Here is a 16,221-nt window from a genome sequence, read left to right as displayed (position 1 = left end):
TGACGGAACCTCCGCAAAGAAACACACAACAATGCTGGATGGATAATTTGAAAAACAAACAAACTGAGAGGCCCAAACCCAAACGTAATGATTGCCATTTTAGACCTGACCCCTACCCAAATTTGGGGTCAGGTTCTGGATACATATCTTACCTATAAGTTGCGTTCAGGATGGAATTAACTCAACAAGAGTAAAGTAAGGTTTGTGGGTCGAATTGGAACCATATCTTATTATGATAAAGCCTCATGATGAAAAAACAACCCACGCAATTAAATAATACAAGGCGTGCTTCAGACTGAAGGACTGATTTTGATTAATGACTATGTACATAAACTTCTTATACAAAAAATCTAGCATTATTACACTTGGTCACAGCACAGGGGAGAAATATATATTTTGAAATACATAGAGCACACATTAATTGAAACATACATTTTTAAATGAATATAAAAATGTATGAGACCACTACAAACATGAAATTTAAAAAAAATGTACTGGTAAAACCGAGGGTACTCTTTCCAGTTACCCAAAACAATTATAAATTCTTTGTGTGTAAGTCTTATTCCTTGTGTTTTCCCCGACAGGACCACATTTTCAAAATCACCAACATAGAAGATGGCAAAGGGAAAAGTCCATATGATCCTCGTCATAATGCTGCATCCGTACTTATTGGTATACTGGCCCTTTTTTTCACATGCGCTTTTGAAAAAGTATTTTATTTTGAGTTTTATGTCTTAACTCATTCAATATCAGACGTTTTTCACAAATGGGATAGCCGGTACTAGCCAATGTTGACTCAATTTTGTAAGCCTAGAGAATATTTTGTTCTGTAGCTATATACGAACAAAAACTATCAAAAGAAAGCTTTAACCCTAATCTTTTATTAGAAGAAAAAGTGTGTTTCTAGCATTTACTATTGTTTAGAAAACAACCGTTTTACATTGCTAATACTAGTTTCCCAGAAAACCTCTGAGACAAAGGGCTTTTTGTGAAAAAAAAATGCATTTAAAGCATGCAGAATAACATTTTATTGTGAAAAAATGAACTTCTGCATACAGAATGCAAAATTCTCTCTTGTTGTGTTAAATGTCTGTACTTATCAATAGAAATATATATGTTTCTCTCACCACACTGCTTCACTACGCCCCACTCTCCTTATGAGACTACCTACACACTCCAATTGCTGGATAAAGGAAGCAACACAAGGATATTGGACTTCCACTCCTGCCATCTAATGGTGGTTTTTCATCCTGAAATCATTCCCATAGGCTTGATACCTCATGATGACCAGCGCCAAACCTTGAATAGCATTTTTTTTTCAAAACAAAAAAACAAAAAAAACAAACAAACATATTTTTACGTTTTGGTACTCGGGGACAATGCTTTTAAAAACGTGTTTTGGCCTTGAATGAGTTAATATGTCACCAATATGATGACTAATGCAACTGCACACAACTTATAAAACAAATTACATTTTTTACAAATAATTAAATAAAAAAAAATGATAGGTAACACAATAACAATAAATTACACAGATCTTTATGAAAAAATATGTATACATTTTGTTTTCAAGGTGATGAGCTGTATGCAGGTGTAGCCACGGATTTAATGGGAAGGGACTTTACCATCTTTCGAAGTCTGGGCAGACGTCCCTCCATCCGCACGGAGCAGCATGACTCACGTTGGCTCAATGGTTCGTTTTCGCTCCAACGTAACCATCTTTTGTGGAAAACAAACTGACCTTGACTCACATACATTCTTCGGTTTTGTTTACAAGAGCCCAAATTTGTGGGTTCATTTTGGGTGCCAGAAAGTGAAAACCCTGATGACGATAAAGTCTTTTTCTTCTTCCGGGAGTCGGCGGTGGAGGCCCAAGGACTGGGAAAGTCCACCTTCTCCCGCATTGGACAGCTCTGCAGGGTAATCAAATCCAATCAAATTTCATTTGTATAGCACTTTTTAGTCAATTAATTGCCATCAAAGTGCTGAATAAAGATATTCAGCATACAACAAAAACAATCAAAAAGCCACTCCCTTTACCTCACCCAACAACCCGTAATAACAAATAAATGGACACACGCTATTGTTAAAATAAAATTGCAAAAAATAATTACGATGTATGATGTTAAAACACCCGGTGAAAAGATGAAAGGGAAAAAAATACATACATATATATAATAAAAATACTATGTTCTCTTTTAATTTGGACATGAGTTTGGTAATTTAGGTTATTTTCCCATTTAATGCTAAATTTCTTAATGTTCCAAGCCCTATACGGCAAAAAAACAAAACCCTACAACACAAAATATGAAAATGCATGCTTAAACCCATCTTCCATCAGAACAATTATTTTCTATTTATTGTACAAGTGATTTTTTTTTGCATCTGGAATCTCGTTTTAAATGTGTATATATATGTAAAAAAAAATGGATAAAATTAAAAAAAGGAAGCTTCAATTTAGAAATAAGAGAGAAAATGTTGGTAGAAATGTATTTATTTAATTTGTTGAATAATAATAAAAATCTAGGGAGGAATTGCATAATAATCTGCCAATAGAACATGAAATTTTACACAGAAAGGTATTTTTTCTGTTATCGATAGATAGATGGATAGAAAATTGGTTAATTTAATTCAAATTTTGTTTTTTATAATCTTTGCTCTTATTTATTTTCTTGAGTTTTCCAGGGTGAATTTTCAAAATAAAATCAGAGATAGATAGCTAATATGAATAGGCTACATTTAACCTTTTACGTGTGATTTTATTTTATTGAAAGATTTGACTCTCAAAACTTTTCATGGCAACAGAACGACATGGGCGGACAGAGAAGTTTGGTGAACAAGTGGACCACGTTTCTGAAAACCCGAATGATCTGCTCAGTACCGGGGGCAGATGGCAGCGACACGTACTTTGACGAACTACGTGAGTTTGACTCATACAATGGTTTTTTATTGACAAGATAGGAATTTATCCTTTCTCTTTAATGAAAACTTTTTTAGAGGCTAGAGTCATGTTTCTGTTCAATTTGATAAATTGCTTTTAGACAAATGTATAACCACACATATCTGCAGATTGTCCTCAGGGAAAAACAAAATGTGAGTCAGAGGGTATTTGGACCTAACGATTTGTCTTATCATTTACAATATCCAATTACAAGATAAAGATAAATGTACGGCATTGTCTTTGTAAATCCCTTACCATGGATGGAGATGGATTGGACATGCGACCATCCTATCAGCATTGTGTAAGACTACTCATGAAAACCAGATCGCAGATACTAAAATAACACGGAAAACCCGGATATAGTATTATGTCACCATATTTTTCGAATTAAAACTCAAATAAACACAGATATCTATGTAAAACACTTTTTTGTAAACTTCTATGCGTTTTGACCCTTGCATTGCGATTTAAACACAGTACTGATTTATTAAAGAAAAATAGTTGCAGTAAGGGCAACACGAGTACTGTAGGTGGAGGCGGAAACAGGGATTGGTCGTCTACTCCATCACGAGAGATCAATTCCACTTATTTTAGGATATACTAATGAAATATGCTTAGATTCATGCCTATGGGCTGATTTTTACTTCAAAGTATTGTTTTCTGGATTCAAGCATGTCATAGTTGGAAACACACGCACGTATTTGTACATGAGGCCCCTGATCAGTGAATTCATTTGCAGATTGGTGTAAATTCATTAAGTACTACATTACAAAAGAATATAAATAATTCATATCTAATTTGCAGAAGGTTTATATTTTACTTATAGATTTTTCTTGTTTTAAGATGTTTTTGTTATTTCTTGAAAAAAAACAACAACAAAAAACATCCTAAAAAGAAAAATATTATATGTACATTGTAGATAGTTTCGCTCATTTTAAAAGGGACATTGAGTTTTATTTTGCCCCTCCCAGTGGTAAAAACAACTTAATTCAGTAAAAAAAATATTAATTGGAATAATAAGCAAAACATATGAACTGTAATATAAGTGCAAATTTTTCTAAATACTCATATGTTGGGTAATTTGTATTAATTTTACATAACATGAGCTCATTTAGAAGGAGTTGACATAATTGTTCACCATCTTGCTGCTACGGGTACTAAAAATCTTGTAAAAGGCTAGGCAAAAAAACGAGAATAAAAATGATGAGGTTTGGTCACTTTGAGTATCAGTAGTTTGTATTCTTCCTTGTGCATTTTAGTTGAGTGACATAATACAGTGACATCTAGTCATGAAATAAAACTTACAGTCCTTTTAAATGAACAAAAACAATCTACCCTAGAAAGTTCAATGGGGTTTCTATGTTATAAATGTTCCTGCTTTACTATTAGCGGTTCAAACTAAATAAACTATTTTTTTTTTGCTAATCTACACCGTAGAAGTAAGGCCTTAGAAATTCAGCCCTCCCAAGTCCGCGGTTATTAAAGCCTGAACCAGCCCGAGCTGACCAATTAACTTGATTTGAGGGAACAAACCTGAAGCAAACCCAAAGTTTCTTTTTTTTGTGAGGACTGTGTAAGTGGCGGGGTAATTTGGGCCGAACTGTATTTTTCATGCAGATTCTCTTACGCATGGAACAGACAAAGACACAAAGAACAATTTCGGGTGGATAATTAAAAAAAAGGAGAAGGCAGCGAGAGAGAAGCCCAGCCCAAACCCGAACGTAATGATTGAGATTCCAGGCACAAGACAGAAAATTCCCACTTTTGTTGTAACATTGAACTAATAACTCATCTACTTTCCCCTAAAGCTAAAAGAACCAACCATCTGATAGACTCAGCTGTATATTGGACTTTATCAGGCTGTATCTTTGGGCTAAAATGTGATCTTTCTCAGTATTTGTTTTGCTTTTCAAAGTTGAAGTAAAAAGCTTTATTCATCCATGGGTCTTGTCTGTTTATAACCGCAAAGGACAAGGAGTTCTCATCTTTCAGACCATTCAATGAATGTTTGCTCAAATTTGCTTTAATCTGGCTGTTTCCAGCTGACTAGCAATGCCCTTTTCAAAATATCACTTTACTAAACAGACACCTGATATTTAGAGAAGTAGCAGGGGTAAGGGTCAAAGTGTTCACTCAGGGCTAAATAGGTGCACCTGTTTTTGTTTATGGCACACAAGTTCTATGTTAGACCATCTGGATGATAGAGGTGTATGCTTTGGGTCAAATATCACACTCAGAAGTCTGAAAGAGTTATTAAGTCACTGCCACGGGGCCTTTATCCTCGTCTTGACTCTTCACCCTCGCAACCATCTTTGAATTAGTGTGCGTCTTTCCTCAGGCGATGTATTCCTGCTGCAAACCAGGGACAGAAAGAATCCTCTGATCTACACAGTTTTCTCGACTTCCAGGTCAGATTTCCTTTGGTGGACGTTTTTGTGTCTGTGCGTGAATGTGGATGATATCAAACCTAGCTCTCCCTGTCCCCTAGCAGCAGTGTGTTTAAAGGCTCAGCAGTGTGTCTTTACTCCATGAATGACATCCGGAGGGCCTTCCTGGGGCCCTTTGCTCACAAAGAGGGGCCTAACTACCAGTGGGTCCCCTTCCAGGGAAAAGTGCCTTATCCTCGCCCAGGAATGGTATGTCTGTAAAAGCATGCTAAAAATGAGACGTTTTCTACAGACACACTATATAAATACATTGATGTATTGGGTTCATCAATTTGGCCAAGGGGCATGGAGACCTAATAATTATACATGCATACATCAACATGTTATGTATATATTTTTTGTTTTTACTTAAATCGAATTTGATTCAAAATGCTTATAATTAAAGCAAAATACAATATTAGGTCCCTGTTTCAAAAACAAAATTTCATATTTAGTTTTGAAGTATTACTGTAGTTGTATTTTTAATTTTTAGAATGTTTGTCGTGTTTCTGAAGTCTGATTTTTGTAGTATTTCTGTAATATTGTTGTAGTGTTACCTTTATTTCTGCAGTAGTATGTCTGCAGTAGTATTTCTGTCGTACTTTTGTAGTATTTCTATGGAATATTATTTGTACTGTATCTGTACTATTTTTGTAGTATTACTCTAGTTGTAATGTCTGCTGTAATATTTCTTTCTGTTTTAAAGTCTTTTTGTATCATAGTATGACTTTTGCGGTATATTTATAGTTTTTTGTAAAAGTACTTTTGAAGTATTTCCACAGAGTTTTTTGGTAGCATTTTTGGAGTTTTTCTGGTGTCATATTTTGTAGTATTGTTATTTTGTTATAGTAGTATGACTGTAGTAGTATTTTTAATAACATTTATGTAGGTTTTCTGTTTTTAGAATAAAAGCAAAACAATTTTTAAGTACCCTGTTTCCAAGCAATAAATTAAATATTTAGTTTTGTAGCTATTTTGTAATATTGTTTTGTAACATATTGGATGTAGACACACAAAGGACAAAGGGGAAAAATATTGTATACATACTATCATATATAAAATACGGAACAAGATTAGAAATGGCACCCCAGGTTAAAGATGTAATGAAGCCTTTAAAGAGAAAAATATGATTAAAAAACTTTCAGGATAAAAAGGGAAAAAAAAATACAACGCAGTGTTTATAGATTGGTCAAAGTTGTAATAATAGTGCAACGAAAAATAGTGCATCGTAACATGAGTGCAATGAAAAATAGTGGTGGCCCTTGGGGAAAAATCATCTCTGAGCCTGTTTGTCCTTGCTGAAGGGCCTGTAGCGCCTACCAGAGGGCAACAGGTCAAAGAGGTGGTGGCCGGCGTGAGAACAGTCCTCTATAACGTCAATGGCTCTGCTGTCGTATCGTAAGCCAACAATGTCCTCCAGATATGAATTTCTTTCAGACTTTTGCAGGGCCCTCGTTGCTTGGCATGCAGATTCAGCAAGATTGAATAATGCTGCCTCACGTATATTTGGCAACACTTGAGCAATTGTCGTTCATTTGCCGCAGATATGAGAGTAAATTTGACTTACGGTCTCATAATGAAGCTGTTGTCTTATACAAACAGCTTTTACTATTGTACACAAGGACTCGCCATACTTATTGTCTGATACATTTTCCGAATTTAACTTACAGGTTCAAAACACAAAAATACATTCTATTCTTTTTACTTTGAATGAATATATATGAATGTATTTTTTATTTCCAACAGTGTCCCAGCAAGACTTTTGGCAGTTTTGAATCCACCAAAGGTTTCCCGGATGACGTAATTCAGTTTGCACGTCACCACCCTCTAATGTACAACCCGGTGTACCCCATGACCAGGCGGCCGGTCTTTGTCAGAACCAACGTTGACTACAGCTTCACACAAATCACTGTGGACAGGGTCAACGCTGCTGATGGACAGTATGATGTCATGTTTATTGGCACAGGTAAAATCTTTTGGTTCTTTGTGAACAGTTGGCTGTAATATTCAAACCGCAAAGGTTGGACCCACCATATTTTGATTGTAACACAAAAGAGAACAGCAGAACATCTTGTGGTTTCTTGACACAGATGCATATCTTTGTTAATTTGGTCTAAAACAAATTTTAAAACTTTGAATGATATTAAACATAAAAGACTTGATATATATATATATATATATATATATATATATATATATATATATATTTAAGGAATATTTAAAGCAACAAGTTGAAAACTTGTTGCTTTAAATATTCCTTAAAATAATAATAATAATTTAGTTTTAATTGATGTTCTAAAAATATTTCATTTTCTTAAGAAAAAAAATTAAAATTGAGACTTCGATTTTATTTTGCTACAAAATAACCTCTCTAAAATTAAGTAGGCCGTAATAATAGAGGAGCTCTCAATAACATAAATGGGCAGTAGTTTAAAACAGAAATACCCCAAATACACACAAAGAAACCGAAAAAGATTTATCAAATTAATCAAGTATGGAACATAAATCTATCAACTTCTGAAATGCACTGTATCAAATAAGACAAACGTCACGCTAATTAAGTGAGAAGTCAAATGATCCCGTTTATTAGAATGTGTAGAAATGTTTTGTGCCTTATTGTTCAGACAGAGGCACAGTCCTGAAGGTCATTAATGTTCCTAAAGAGAGTTGGAAGAACATGGAAGAACTTCTGTTAGAAGAGTTGGAGGTCTTCAAAGTAAGAATAATTAAGACAGATGAACTGTACATTGTCTTTGATCGCTTCAACATTCCGTGACTGGCTCATTTCTTATCTCAATTTCTGCCTCTCCGAAGGATGCGTCGACCATCATCAACATGCAGATCTCTTCAAAGCGGGTCAGTACAATCGAGCTTCTGCTTCAAACAACAATCGTCTAAAATGTTTCTAATCCCCATCTTCGTTGTGTCACCACAGCAACAACTATATGTGGGCTCCAAGACAGGAATCGCTCAGGTGCCCCTCCACCGATGCAGCGTATATGGGAAAGCGTGCGCCGAGTGCTGCCTTGCCCGAGATCCTTACTGCGCTTGGGATGGGACGTCCTGCACTCGCTATCTTCCTAACACCAAAAGGTGACGTTTACAACCAAAGAATTGCTGCCAGTGTTGATTTATTCGGAGCTGTATTTCCTTAACAAAGTGATTTCTTCCCTCAGGCGATTCCGTCGTCAAGACGTAAGGAACGGTGATCCCAACACCCTTTGCTCAGGAGGTAATCATTGACAGTAACATGCACTAATAGAAACTGCAGGGGATTGTACCTTTACTAGATTGGAAAGCTCTATGTTAAGCCGACTCATGCCCATGTGCCATTATCACATTCTTAGCTCAATTTCTGTCGTTGACTACAATTCGTTTTTTTTCCTTTTTGGGTCAGTAAATGGTTTCTTTTGCCTTTTACAGACCACCACAAGCACCACGTGGCTGAGAAGAAACTGTATGGTGTGGAAGGAAGCAGCACCTTTTTGGAGTGTATCCCTAAATCCCTGCAGGCCCAAGTCACTTGGACCTTTCAGAAACAACGTGACAAGCCAAGAGAAGAGGTGAGAATGTCAAATATCTTGTGATAGTCTGGACCTAAAAGCTTGCCTTTTGTCATTCTAGTTTAACCAAAAGGGCATATTGTATCATAATTTGGGATTTGGGTGTTTTGAAAAAAAAAAAGCCAATGTACTGTACTTACTTAAAAGATCTGAAAATGTCACCTCTATAGTTAAATTTCACGATGTTGCAGCGTTTCCGGCTGGCTGGCAACCAGTTCAGGGTGTCCCCTGCCCACTACCCGATGATTGCTGGGATGGGCTCCAGCACCCCTGCGACCCTACTGAGGATAAGCGGTGTAGCTAATGAGATGAGACCGTGTTTCCGATTCGACAAATAGATTCAAACAGCACAAGGGCAAAAAAAAAATCCCTTTTGGACCGATTGACTCCCATCCTAATTTCACGAAGTATTTACTACGATTTGTATAAAGGCATTATCATGATTCTCAAAGCAATCATTCCTTCCTCGGGTCAATTTTCTGAACATAGAGCAAATGTGAACCTAAACATCTTAAGCCCCATTTGAGAATTTTGCAAGATTCACGTTAACATAAATGGCTTCTGTCCAATGTTCCCTCTAAGGTGCGTGGGTGCACAATTGCACACTGCCCAAAGTGTCTCAGCACACAAGAAAAGCCATCATATGCATAAAATTCCGAGCTCGAAATTATGAAATTATTTTACTAGCAAATATTTCCAGAATTACAGTGTATGCAAGCAAAAACAATGCAGGTTCCTTCTGCGGTGTTTTAAGCGCGGTCTTTTGAAGTCAATGTCAGCACGAGATTGAGAAAAATAAGGCAAGGCTTCGTATTTTTGTGAGAGAGGGATAGAGAGAGATAGAGAGAGAGAGGCGGCGGGGGGTAGGGGAGCAGCTGGTGGGTGTGCAATAAGCGGGGATCGGGGAGTTGGAAGAGTTTGCTTTTTTAAAAAAAAAACAATATATAATTTCTATGGAGAGACAAGTGTGGTTTACTTTAATTATCGCATGCACAGACAACGTGACCGTTGTTACCTAAGTGCCTACATCAATGTTGCTGTGCAAGTTTCCATCTTTTTAGAGAAGCGGGTCTTTCGGCTCGGCTCAATTAAAAGAGCTGTCTTTTCGGCACCCAATCTGCTCTTCAGATTTTTGTTGTTGTTTTTATCCTCCATATATTATCAATGTATTTTGTAAAATTATGCACGACTTGACATAAAAGGGAGGGGAAATAAAGCTAAAAAAGGAAACTAGACAAAAATTTTAAAAAAAGAAAAAGAAAAAAAACACGAAAACATTTTGAAAAAAGCCAAAGGAAAAGCAAAAAAATCACAAAAGAGAAGTAAAAAGCTAGAAAAAAGAGAAGTAACAAATAAAAGAAAAAAAGGAAATGAGGGAACAAAATAAGAAAAAAGGCGAGAAAACATAAGTAAAAATACGGGTTTGGTAATGATTTGGTTGCCACACGCAGGAGTGATGTCGCTTGCTGTTATTTCAACCAAATGCAAGCTTTTGAGCAGACATCTTTCTGGTGTCTTTGAGTGCATATGAAAATAAATCCATTCTGCTCATCTATCTACCTACCCTGGTCATATCCCTCAAGAGGGGTGACCGACAGCAAGACAAACACATAAAGGAAAAAAAAGGGGAAAAGTAGCAAAAACACACACAAACATTTTTGGACCAAATACCCAAACACCCACACAAGTTAGGCACCTCGGCATCCAATTTGGTCATGCTTTAGTCCCTCTAAATGAAACGGGACACAAGTGAGTGGCCATGTCACTTGGTTCAGGGTGACACAAGTCAAGTCAAGTCATGTTTATTTGTATAGCCCTTAATCACAAAGAGTCTCAAAGGGCTGCAAAAATCAAAGACTATTGCAAACTATTATTACAGACTATTATGACACCATCCCCTCATCTAAAACCTACATGAGGGCAAATGTTACACATATTATCAACATAAAATATAGGTTATTCATATGCTACAGAGTAGAAGTGTTCTGTTCAACAGCTAGTTTACCCCTGCCGCATCATACAGGTGTTCGGCCCATCCCTTAGAACATGTCCAAACATCCCACTATCCTTTCACAACACCTCTCCACTCATTCCTATCACCAACAAGAGCTCTAGCTTCCATTATATTTAACCTCTTTCCTTCAGTGAACTCATAACACCATCCATCCACCTCAATCGCGGCCTTCCTCTTGGTCTCCTTCTATTTACTTCTGCTCTGTAGATCCTCTTTAACATTCGCTCCTCATCCATCCTCTCCATCTGTCCAAACCAACCGAGTACTCTCTTATCCTCATGCTTGCTCAGTTCCACTACTACTCCAGTTCTGTCTCTCACAATTTTATTTCTCTATTCAAACTTGTCACTCCTAACATACTCCTCAAATACTTCATCTCAAAAATATTTAATTTCCTTCTAAAATATGCGTTCAGGCTCCAAGTTTCTGCACCATACAACACAGTCGGCACAATCACACTCTCATACAGTCCCCTCTTAACATCCATACTCATACTCTTGTTGCTCATCACTCTCCTCAGAGCACCCAAAACCTTGCTTCCTTGATTCACTCTGTGCAATACCTCACACTCCATTCCACCAACGGCAGCCACATCACAACCCAAGTACCTAAAGCAGGGGTGGCGAACACGTGGCTCAAGAGCTGCATGCGGCTCTTAGCCAATAAGAATGCGGCTCTGTGCCTCATCATATTTTCTATATACTGTGGCTCTTTGCCTCGTTTCATGTTTAGTTTTTTTCCCCCTCTTAAAACACACTTAAATCCATCAGAGTTAATAAATTTCGGCTCTTTGTGTCAAACTTGTTCGCCATTCCTGACCTAAAGCTTTCAACTTCTTCCAGCACCTGTCCATGCAACCTTATTTCTAAATTTTGTTCCTGGCACAACAAAATGTAAACGGAGATTCAAACAGATAAGAAGAAATCAGTAGGACTTGAACTGACTTCATATTGCAATTGCTGAGCTGGTTTTAGGCTGAAATGCCCGTAGGCACTTAAAAAAATATTAGCAATCTGTCAAAAAATATATTGCTAGAGTAGTAGGTAGACGTCCCAAAAAGTGTTCAAAGAGCTGAGTAGATTGTTTTTGTCTTTACCAAATAGTCCAATACTTGGGTTCTAGACTTCATAGGAGCATGCATGTCTCTTGTATCATTTCTAGGTGCGTCTGGACGATCGTATCCTGCAGACCGACAGAGGCCTCCTGATCCGCCGAGTCCTGAGAAGAGACATGGGGATTTACCAGTGTCACGCCATGGAGCACGGCTTTACCCAAACCCTACTCGGCATCACTTTAGACGTAATCCAGTCCACTTCATCTAACATGCCCTCCGAGGCCCCTTTCCGTGCAGAGCCTCGCAGTGGGGGAGGCCCCCTAGTGGCCAACCCAAAGCTTTGGTATAGGGACTTTATGCAACTGGTGGACCATCCAAACCTGAGCACAGTGGACCAGATTTGCGAACAGGTTTGGGCCCGGCGCAATCCCAGCAGTGACTTAATGGAGAAAAAGGTCCTCGCTCTGGGGAGGGACTCAACTCCTCCTCGCCCCTCGGTCCGGCCCGCCAATAAGAAGTGGAAGCATCTTCATGAGCTGCGGAAGGGGAGGAACCGCCGGACCCATGACGGAAAACAGAACCCTCGTGCGCCAAGGAGCGCGGGGGAGTAAAAACAACGAACATGAACAGAACTGGTAGAACTCCATCGCGTCGTTTTGGAACTGGGACAACTTTTGGAGGCGTTGACACATACGAACTCTGACACACATACGGCGCCTCCTCTATTGTGTATATTCGTCTGTGGAGTTTCTGCATGTGTTGAGTTGCGTCCCACTTTCATCCTGCACGATCCCATCATAATGTGCCGTTATTGTCGTTTCGTGTACAAACAGGTATGCAAACCATTTGACAGCTACTGTATAAATCAAAGTACACACTTTTCCCATAACGGACACCTTGTAACAAACATTTGTTGCTATTACATTGTTGTAACAATGTCATGACATTGTTCTTACAGCATTGGATGCTATTTACATATTCTAGAGACGATAGTGTGAACTTGCCACAAAAGGATATCCAAAACCCATAAACTCGTGCCCTTTTTCACCCTTTGTGGCGTGGAGCAAAAGTGGACACAACCGAGTTTGGAAGATACGACTGGAATATACTTCTATAACTGGAAACACATGCATGCAGAAAGATGGACTATTTTGTTCATGTTTTCACAAGACTTTTTCGGCATTTCTTTCTTTTTTTTTCTTACCGCAAACATGTTTGTTTGGAGAAAAATGCAGAGAAAATTTTTGTTTTTAGTCTATTTTTGGAGCCTAACAAAGTACATCTGTTATGTGTGTCATGTCGTGTTATCGGAGTAAACCACAGCAGAGTAAGAAACTGGTGGTAAAACTACTGTTATCAGATAGTGTTTATGGTATATATCAGAGTGAATCTAGGGAGAGTAGGAGGGCCACAGTAGGCAGAGAAATTCTATTAAATACTGATGCTTTCACATCGTTAAAGTGTGTGGATGAGCCCAATGATAAACGGCAGTATTTTAAAGTTAAGAAGTTGCACCTATCCCTTTTCTTTCCTATTTATCTTAGACGACAAGCTAACCACACCCTGAGTTCATTGAAATCACCCATGAACGGACACGCAATAATGTGACAGTGACGGCTCCTTTTTTCAAGACCGGTTCTAATCTGCTGTTTGATGTGGCACAAATCTGCATTGAAACTTGTTAGACTTAGTGACTTTTATTCGTCGTATATTTCAAAAGGGGTTATTGTCCGTCTTGTGTTCACGCATATCTCCATTTCCTGCCAATCAAAAATGTCCCTCCTATTTCCTGCACAGTATGCAGCAGTGTGTGCTAGTGTGCTTTATCAACACTCCACATGAGGTGCCCCATCTTTATATGACTTAAAGTCTCCACATTATGACAATAAACACAAAAAAGCAAAATATGCCCGATATTAGATTAGGCCTCTCAGATATTCAATACTTCAAAAATTTGAGTGGACCTGCTAGGTTTGCTTTGGCATCTTATTAGCTAAAAGCTCTCATACACACATTATTCAGTTTGACTCAGTTAAGACCATTGAGTCTCAAATAGCCCCATTGAAGAGGCCAGTAGCACCCCCTGCTTCGGTGGGCGGCCTAGACCGTATAAGACTAGGCACTCTTAGATAAGACAGACGTCTTCCGTGACATGCTAAATAAGCTTCACGGCTCCGTATTTAATCTTTCTGGCATCCAGTAAATAGTTAGAGAATATGCAGTTGTTATTTCTAGTTCAGACAACATCTATGATATAAGGAACTGGGCTTGGGTTCAGGCAAACCTTTCAATTAAGGACAACTGACTAAGATTCTCATCATCTTAAACCATGTTAAAGTAATCAACATTCCAATAATATTTTTCTTGTGGAATTCCTACTCTTCCTGAAGCAGCAATTGATACACTAAATTGACAAAAAATAGTATTGAGACGCATTGTTGTGACATCCAGTTTCTGCACTTTTTCCTGTTGCAATGCAACAGTGTCTCAAGTTGAACCCAGCACAAAGATGCAGCTGCTCCAGCACAGCAAACTAATCCATGCCTGACTTTTTTCCTGTACACTAGGGGGAAATCATGCTAGAACAGGGTCTTAACCACTAAGCAAAATTTTGTAAAAAACAAAAACAAAACAAAAAAGATTATTTAATGAGGGGGGTTAGTAGTGTGTCTCAATATATACTGTGTCTCAAAAAGGTTTACACATTTTAGCTGATAACTCATTTAAAAATAAAAACATTTGTGAAGTAGAGGCCCAAAAAAATCCAGCCTGACCTGACCCGTGGGTATTAAAGCCCTACCCTGCCTGAGCACGATAAATAACCTTGATGTAAGGGACAGAGCCAGAAGTAAAACCGAATTTCCGTGCAGACGCTGCCTCATTGGCGCAAGGGGGGATGGAATCCATCACGCGGATCCTCCAGAAAGGAACCAAGAACAATGACGGGTGGATGATTTAAAAACAAAGTCAGCAAGAAAAAAAGTCTGGCCCTATCCCAAACGTAATGATTGACATTTTAGACCTGAACCGAATTCAGGTCGGGCTTAAGATCTTACCTCTAGACCGAACCCGTTAAACTGATTGATTGCAGCTAGACTTGACTTTGAAGAAAGATAATCTATTCTAAAATGCTACTTCTTCGAAAATTTAAACGGACCGGCTAGGTTTGCTTTAGCATCTTACTATCTAAATAGAACCACCAACAAGAGTTACTGTGACTCGAATTTAGAGATAAGTTTGAAGCTGATGGAACAGTTAAGGACGTCCATTAAAAGCTTTTGTTTGGACCACGTACATCGACAAGCCTTCAAAACGAAAGATTACTGAAAACGTTCAATGAGAGTCTTCGCGTCAAGCTAGTCATGAAGTAGTCATTTCTAAATAATCCATCTGTTGCATCATGAAACATCGTCAACATGCAAAATTTCCCGGTGCTGCTGCAGTACCCGATTTGGCTGCCAGAGGGCATTAAAGACCCTATCAAAGCAGACCACACGGAAGAAGATGCTGATTGATTTTGTTGGTATTTTTGGGGCGGGCCTTGAGGCCAAACCTAGCTAAAGACACCAATGGAATCCTAAGGTACTACTGTTTTAATTTTCGCAAAAATTGGTTGAGCCGTTTCGGAGCCTATAAATCACATACACACACACACACACACAAATCAGGATTTATAGAGTAGTTTAGTTTAGATGGAGAGCATGTCTTAAGGACGTCTTGAACAGTTCCATAAGATTCTAACTTACCTCTTATTCGAGTGATGGTAACTCGAGTGAGTGGTTCTTTCTACCCCCAAATTGTCTGCACTTTTACTGCGTTTTTATACTTTCAGTAGTGTATTATACCACATGTCCTTTCTTCAATGTCAAGTCCTGTTACCGTCACTCTGTCCAATGAGTTCAGTCTACAAAGAAATAATAAATATTTGAGGTATCGAAATGTGTAGACATTTTGGGGAAGCCCTGTATTCTGCCTAAATAGTGTATGCCTCATCGTAGCAACATTGTAAACCTCAGTCTTATTTATCTTTCTTTCATTTCTCTCAACTGTAAAATGACAACTCATGGTTGTGGGCTATCGTACATTATCTCCATTAACTTTATGATTAATATAATTATATTTATAAGTGTGGCAATACTGTTGTTTTTATTTCAAACGGTACTCATTGGCCTTTTTTCTTGTTGTTGCATAATTGTGATGAATTAAAAAAAATACAAATCATA

General features: G+C 38.0%; 1 protein-coding gene across 3 annotated transcripts in view; it reads left to right on the top strand.

Annotated features, from left to right (window-relative positions):
• Nucleotides 1-16,221, top strand: part of sema3b (sema domain, immunoglobulin domain (Ig), short basic domain, secreted, (semaphorin) 3B) — a 117,589-nt gene extending 101,368 nt beyond the window's left edge. For all 3 annotated transcript variants that reach the window (XM_088332252.1, XM_088332251.1, XM_088332253.1), the window contains 13 exons: nt 585-672; nt 1,574-1,693; nt 1,778-1,920; nt 2,806-2,920; nt 5,280-5,349; nt 5,433-5,577; nt 7,114-7,333; nt 7,992-8,083; nt 8,182-8,223; nt 8,303-8,460; nt 8,544-8,599; nt 8,791-8,930; nt 12,106-16,221. In XM_088332252.1, the coding sequence (XP_088188378.1) occupies nt 585-672; nt 1,574-1,693; nt 1,778-1,920; nt 2,806-2,920; nt 5,280-5,349; nt 5,433-5,577; nt 7,114-7,333; nt 7,992-8,083; nt 8,182-8,223; nt 8,303-8,460; nt 8,544-8,599; nt 8,791-8,930; nt 12,106-12,609 (1,893 nt within the window). In that variant the 3' untranslated portion in view covers nt 12,610-16,221. The remainder of the gene's footprint in view (nt 1-584; nt 673-1,573; nt 1,694-1,777; nt 1,921-2,805; nt 2,921-5,279; nt 5,350-5,432; nt 5,578-7,113; nt 7,334-7,991; nt 8,084-8,181; nt 8,224-8,302; nt 8,461-8,543; nt 8,600-8,790; nt 8,931-12,105) is intronic.

This window comes from Urocampus carinirostris, chromosome 3 (assembly GCF_059441175.1).
Source record: "Urocampus carinirostris isolate Australia breed hairy pipefish chromosome 3, RoL_Ucar_1.0, whole genome shotgun sequence".
NCBI lineage: Eukaryota > Metazoa > Chordata > Actinopteri > Syngnathiformes > Syngnathidae > Urocampus > Urocampus carinirostris.
Note: the sequence above shows the minus strand (reverse complement) of the source record. Positions and strands in the feature narration are given on the sequence as shown.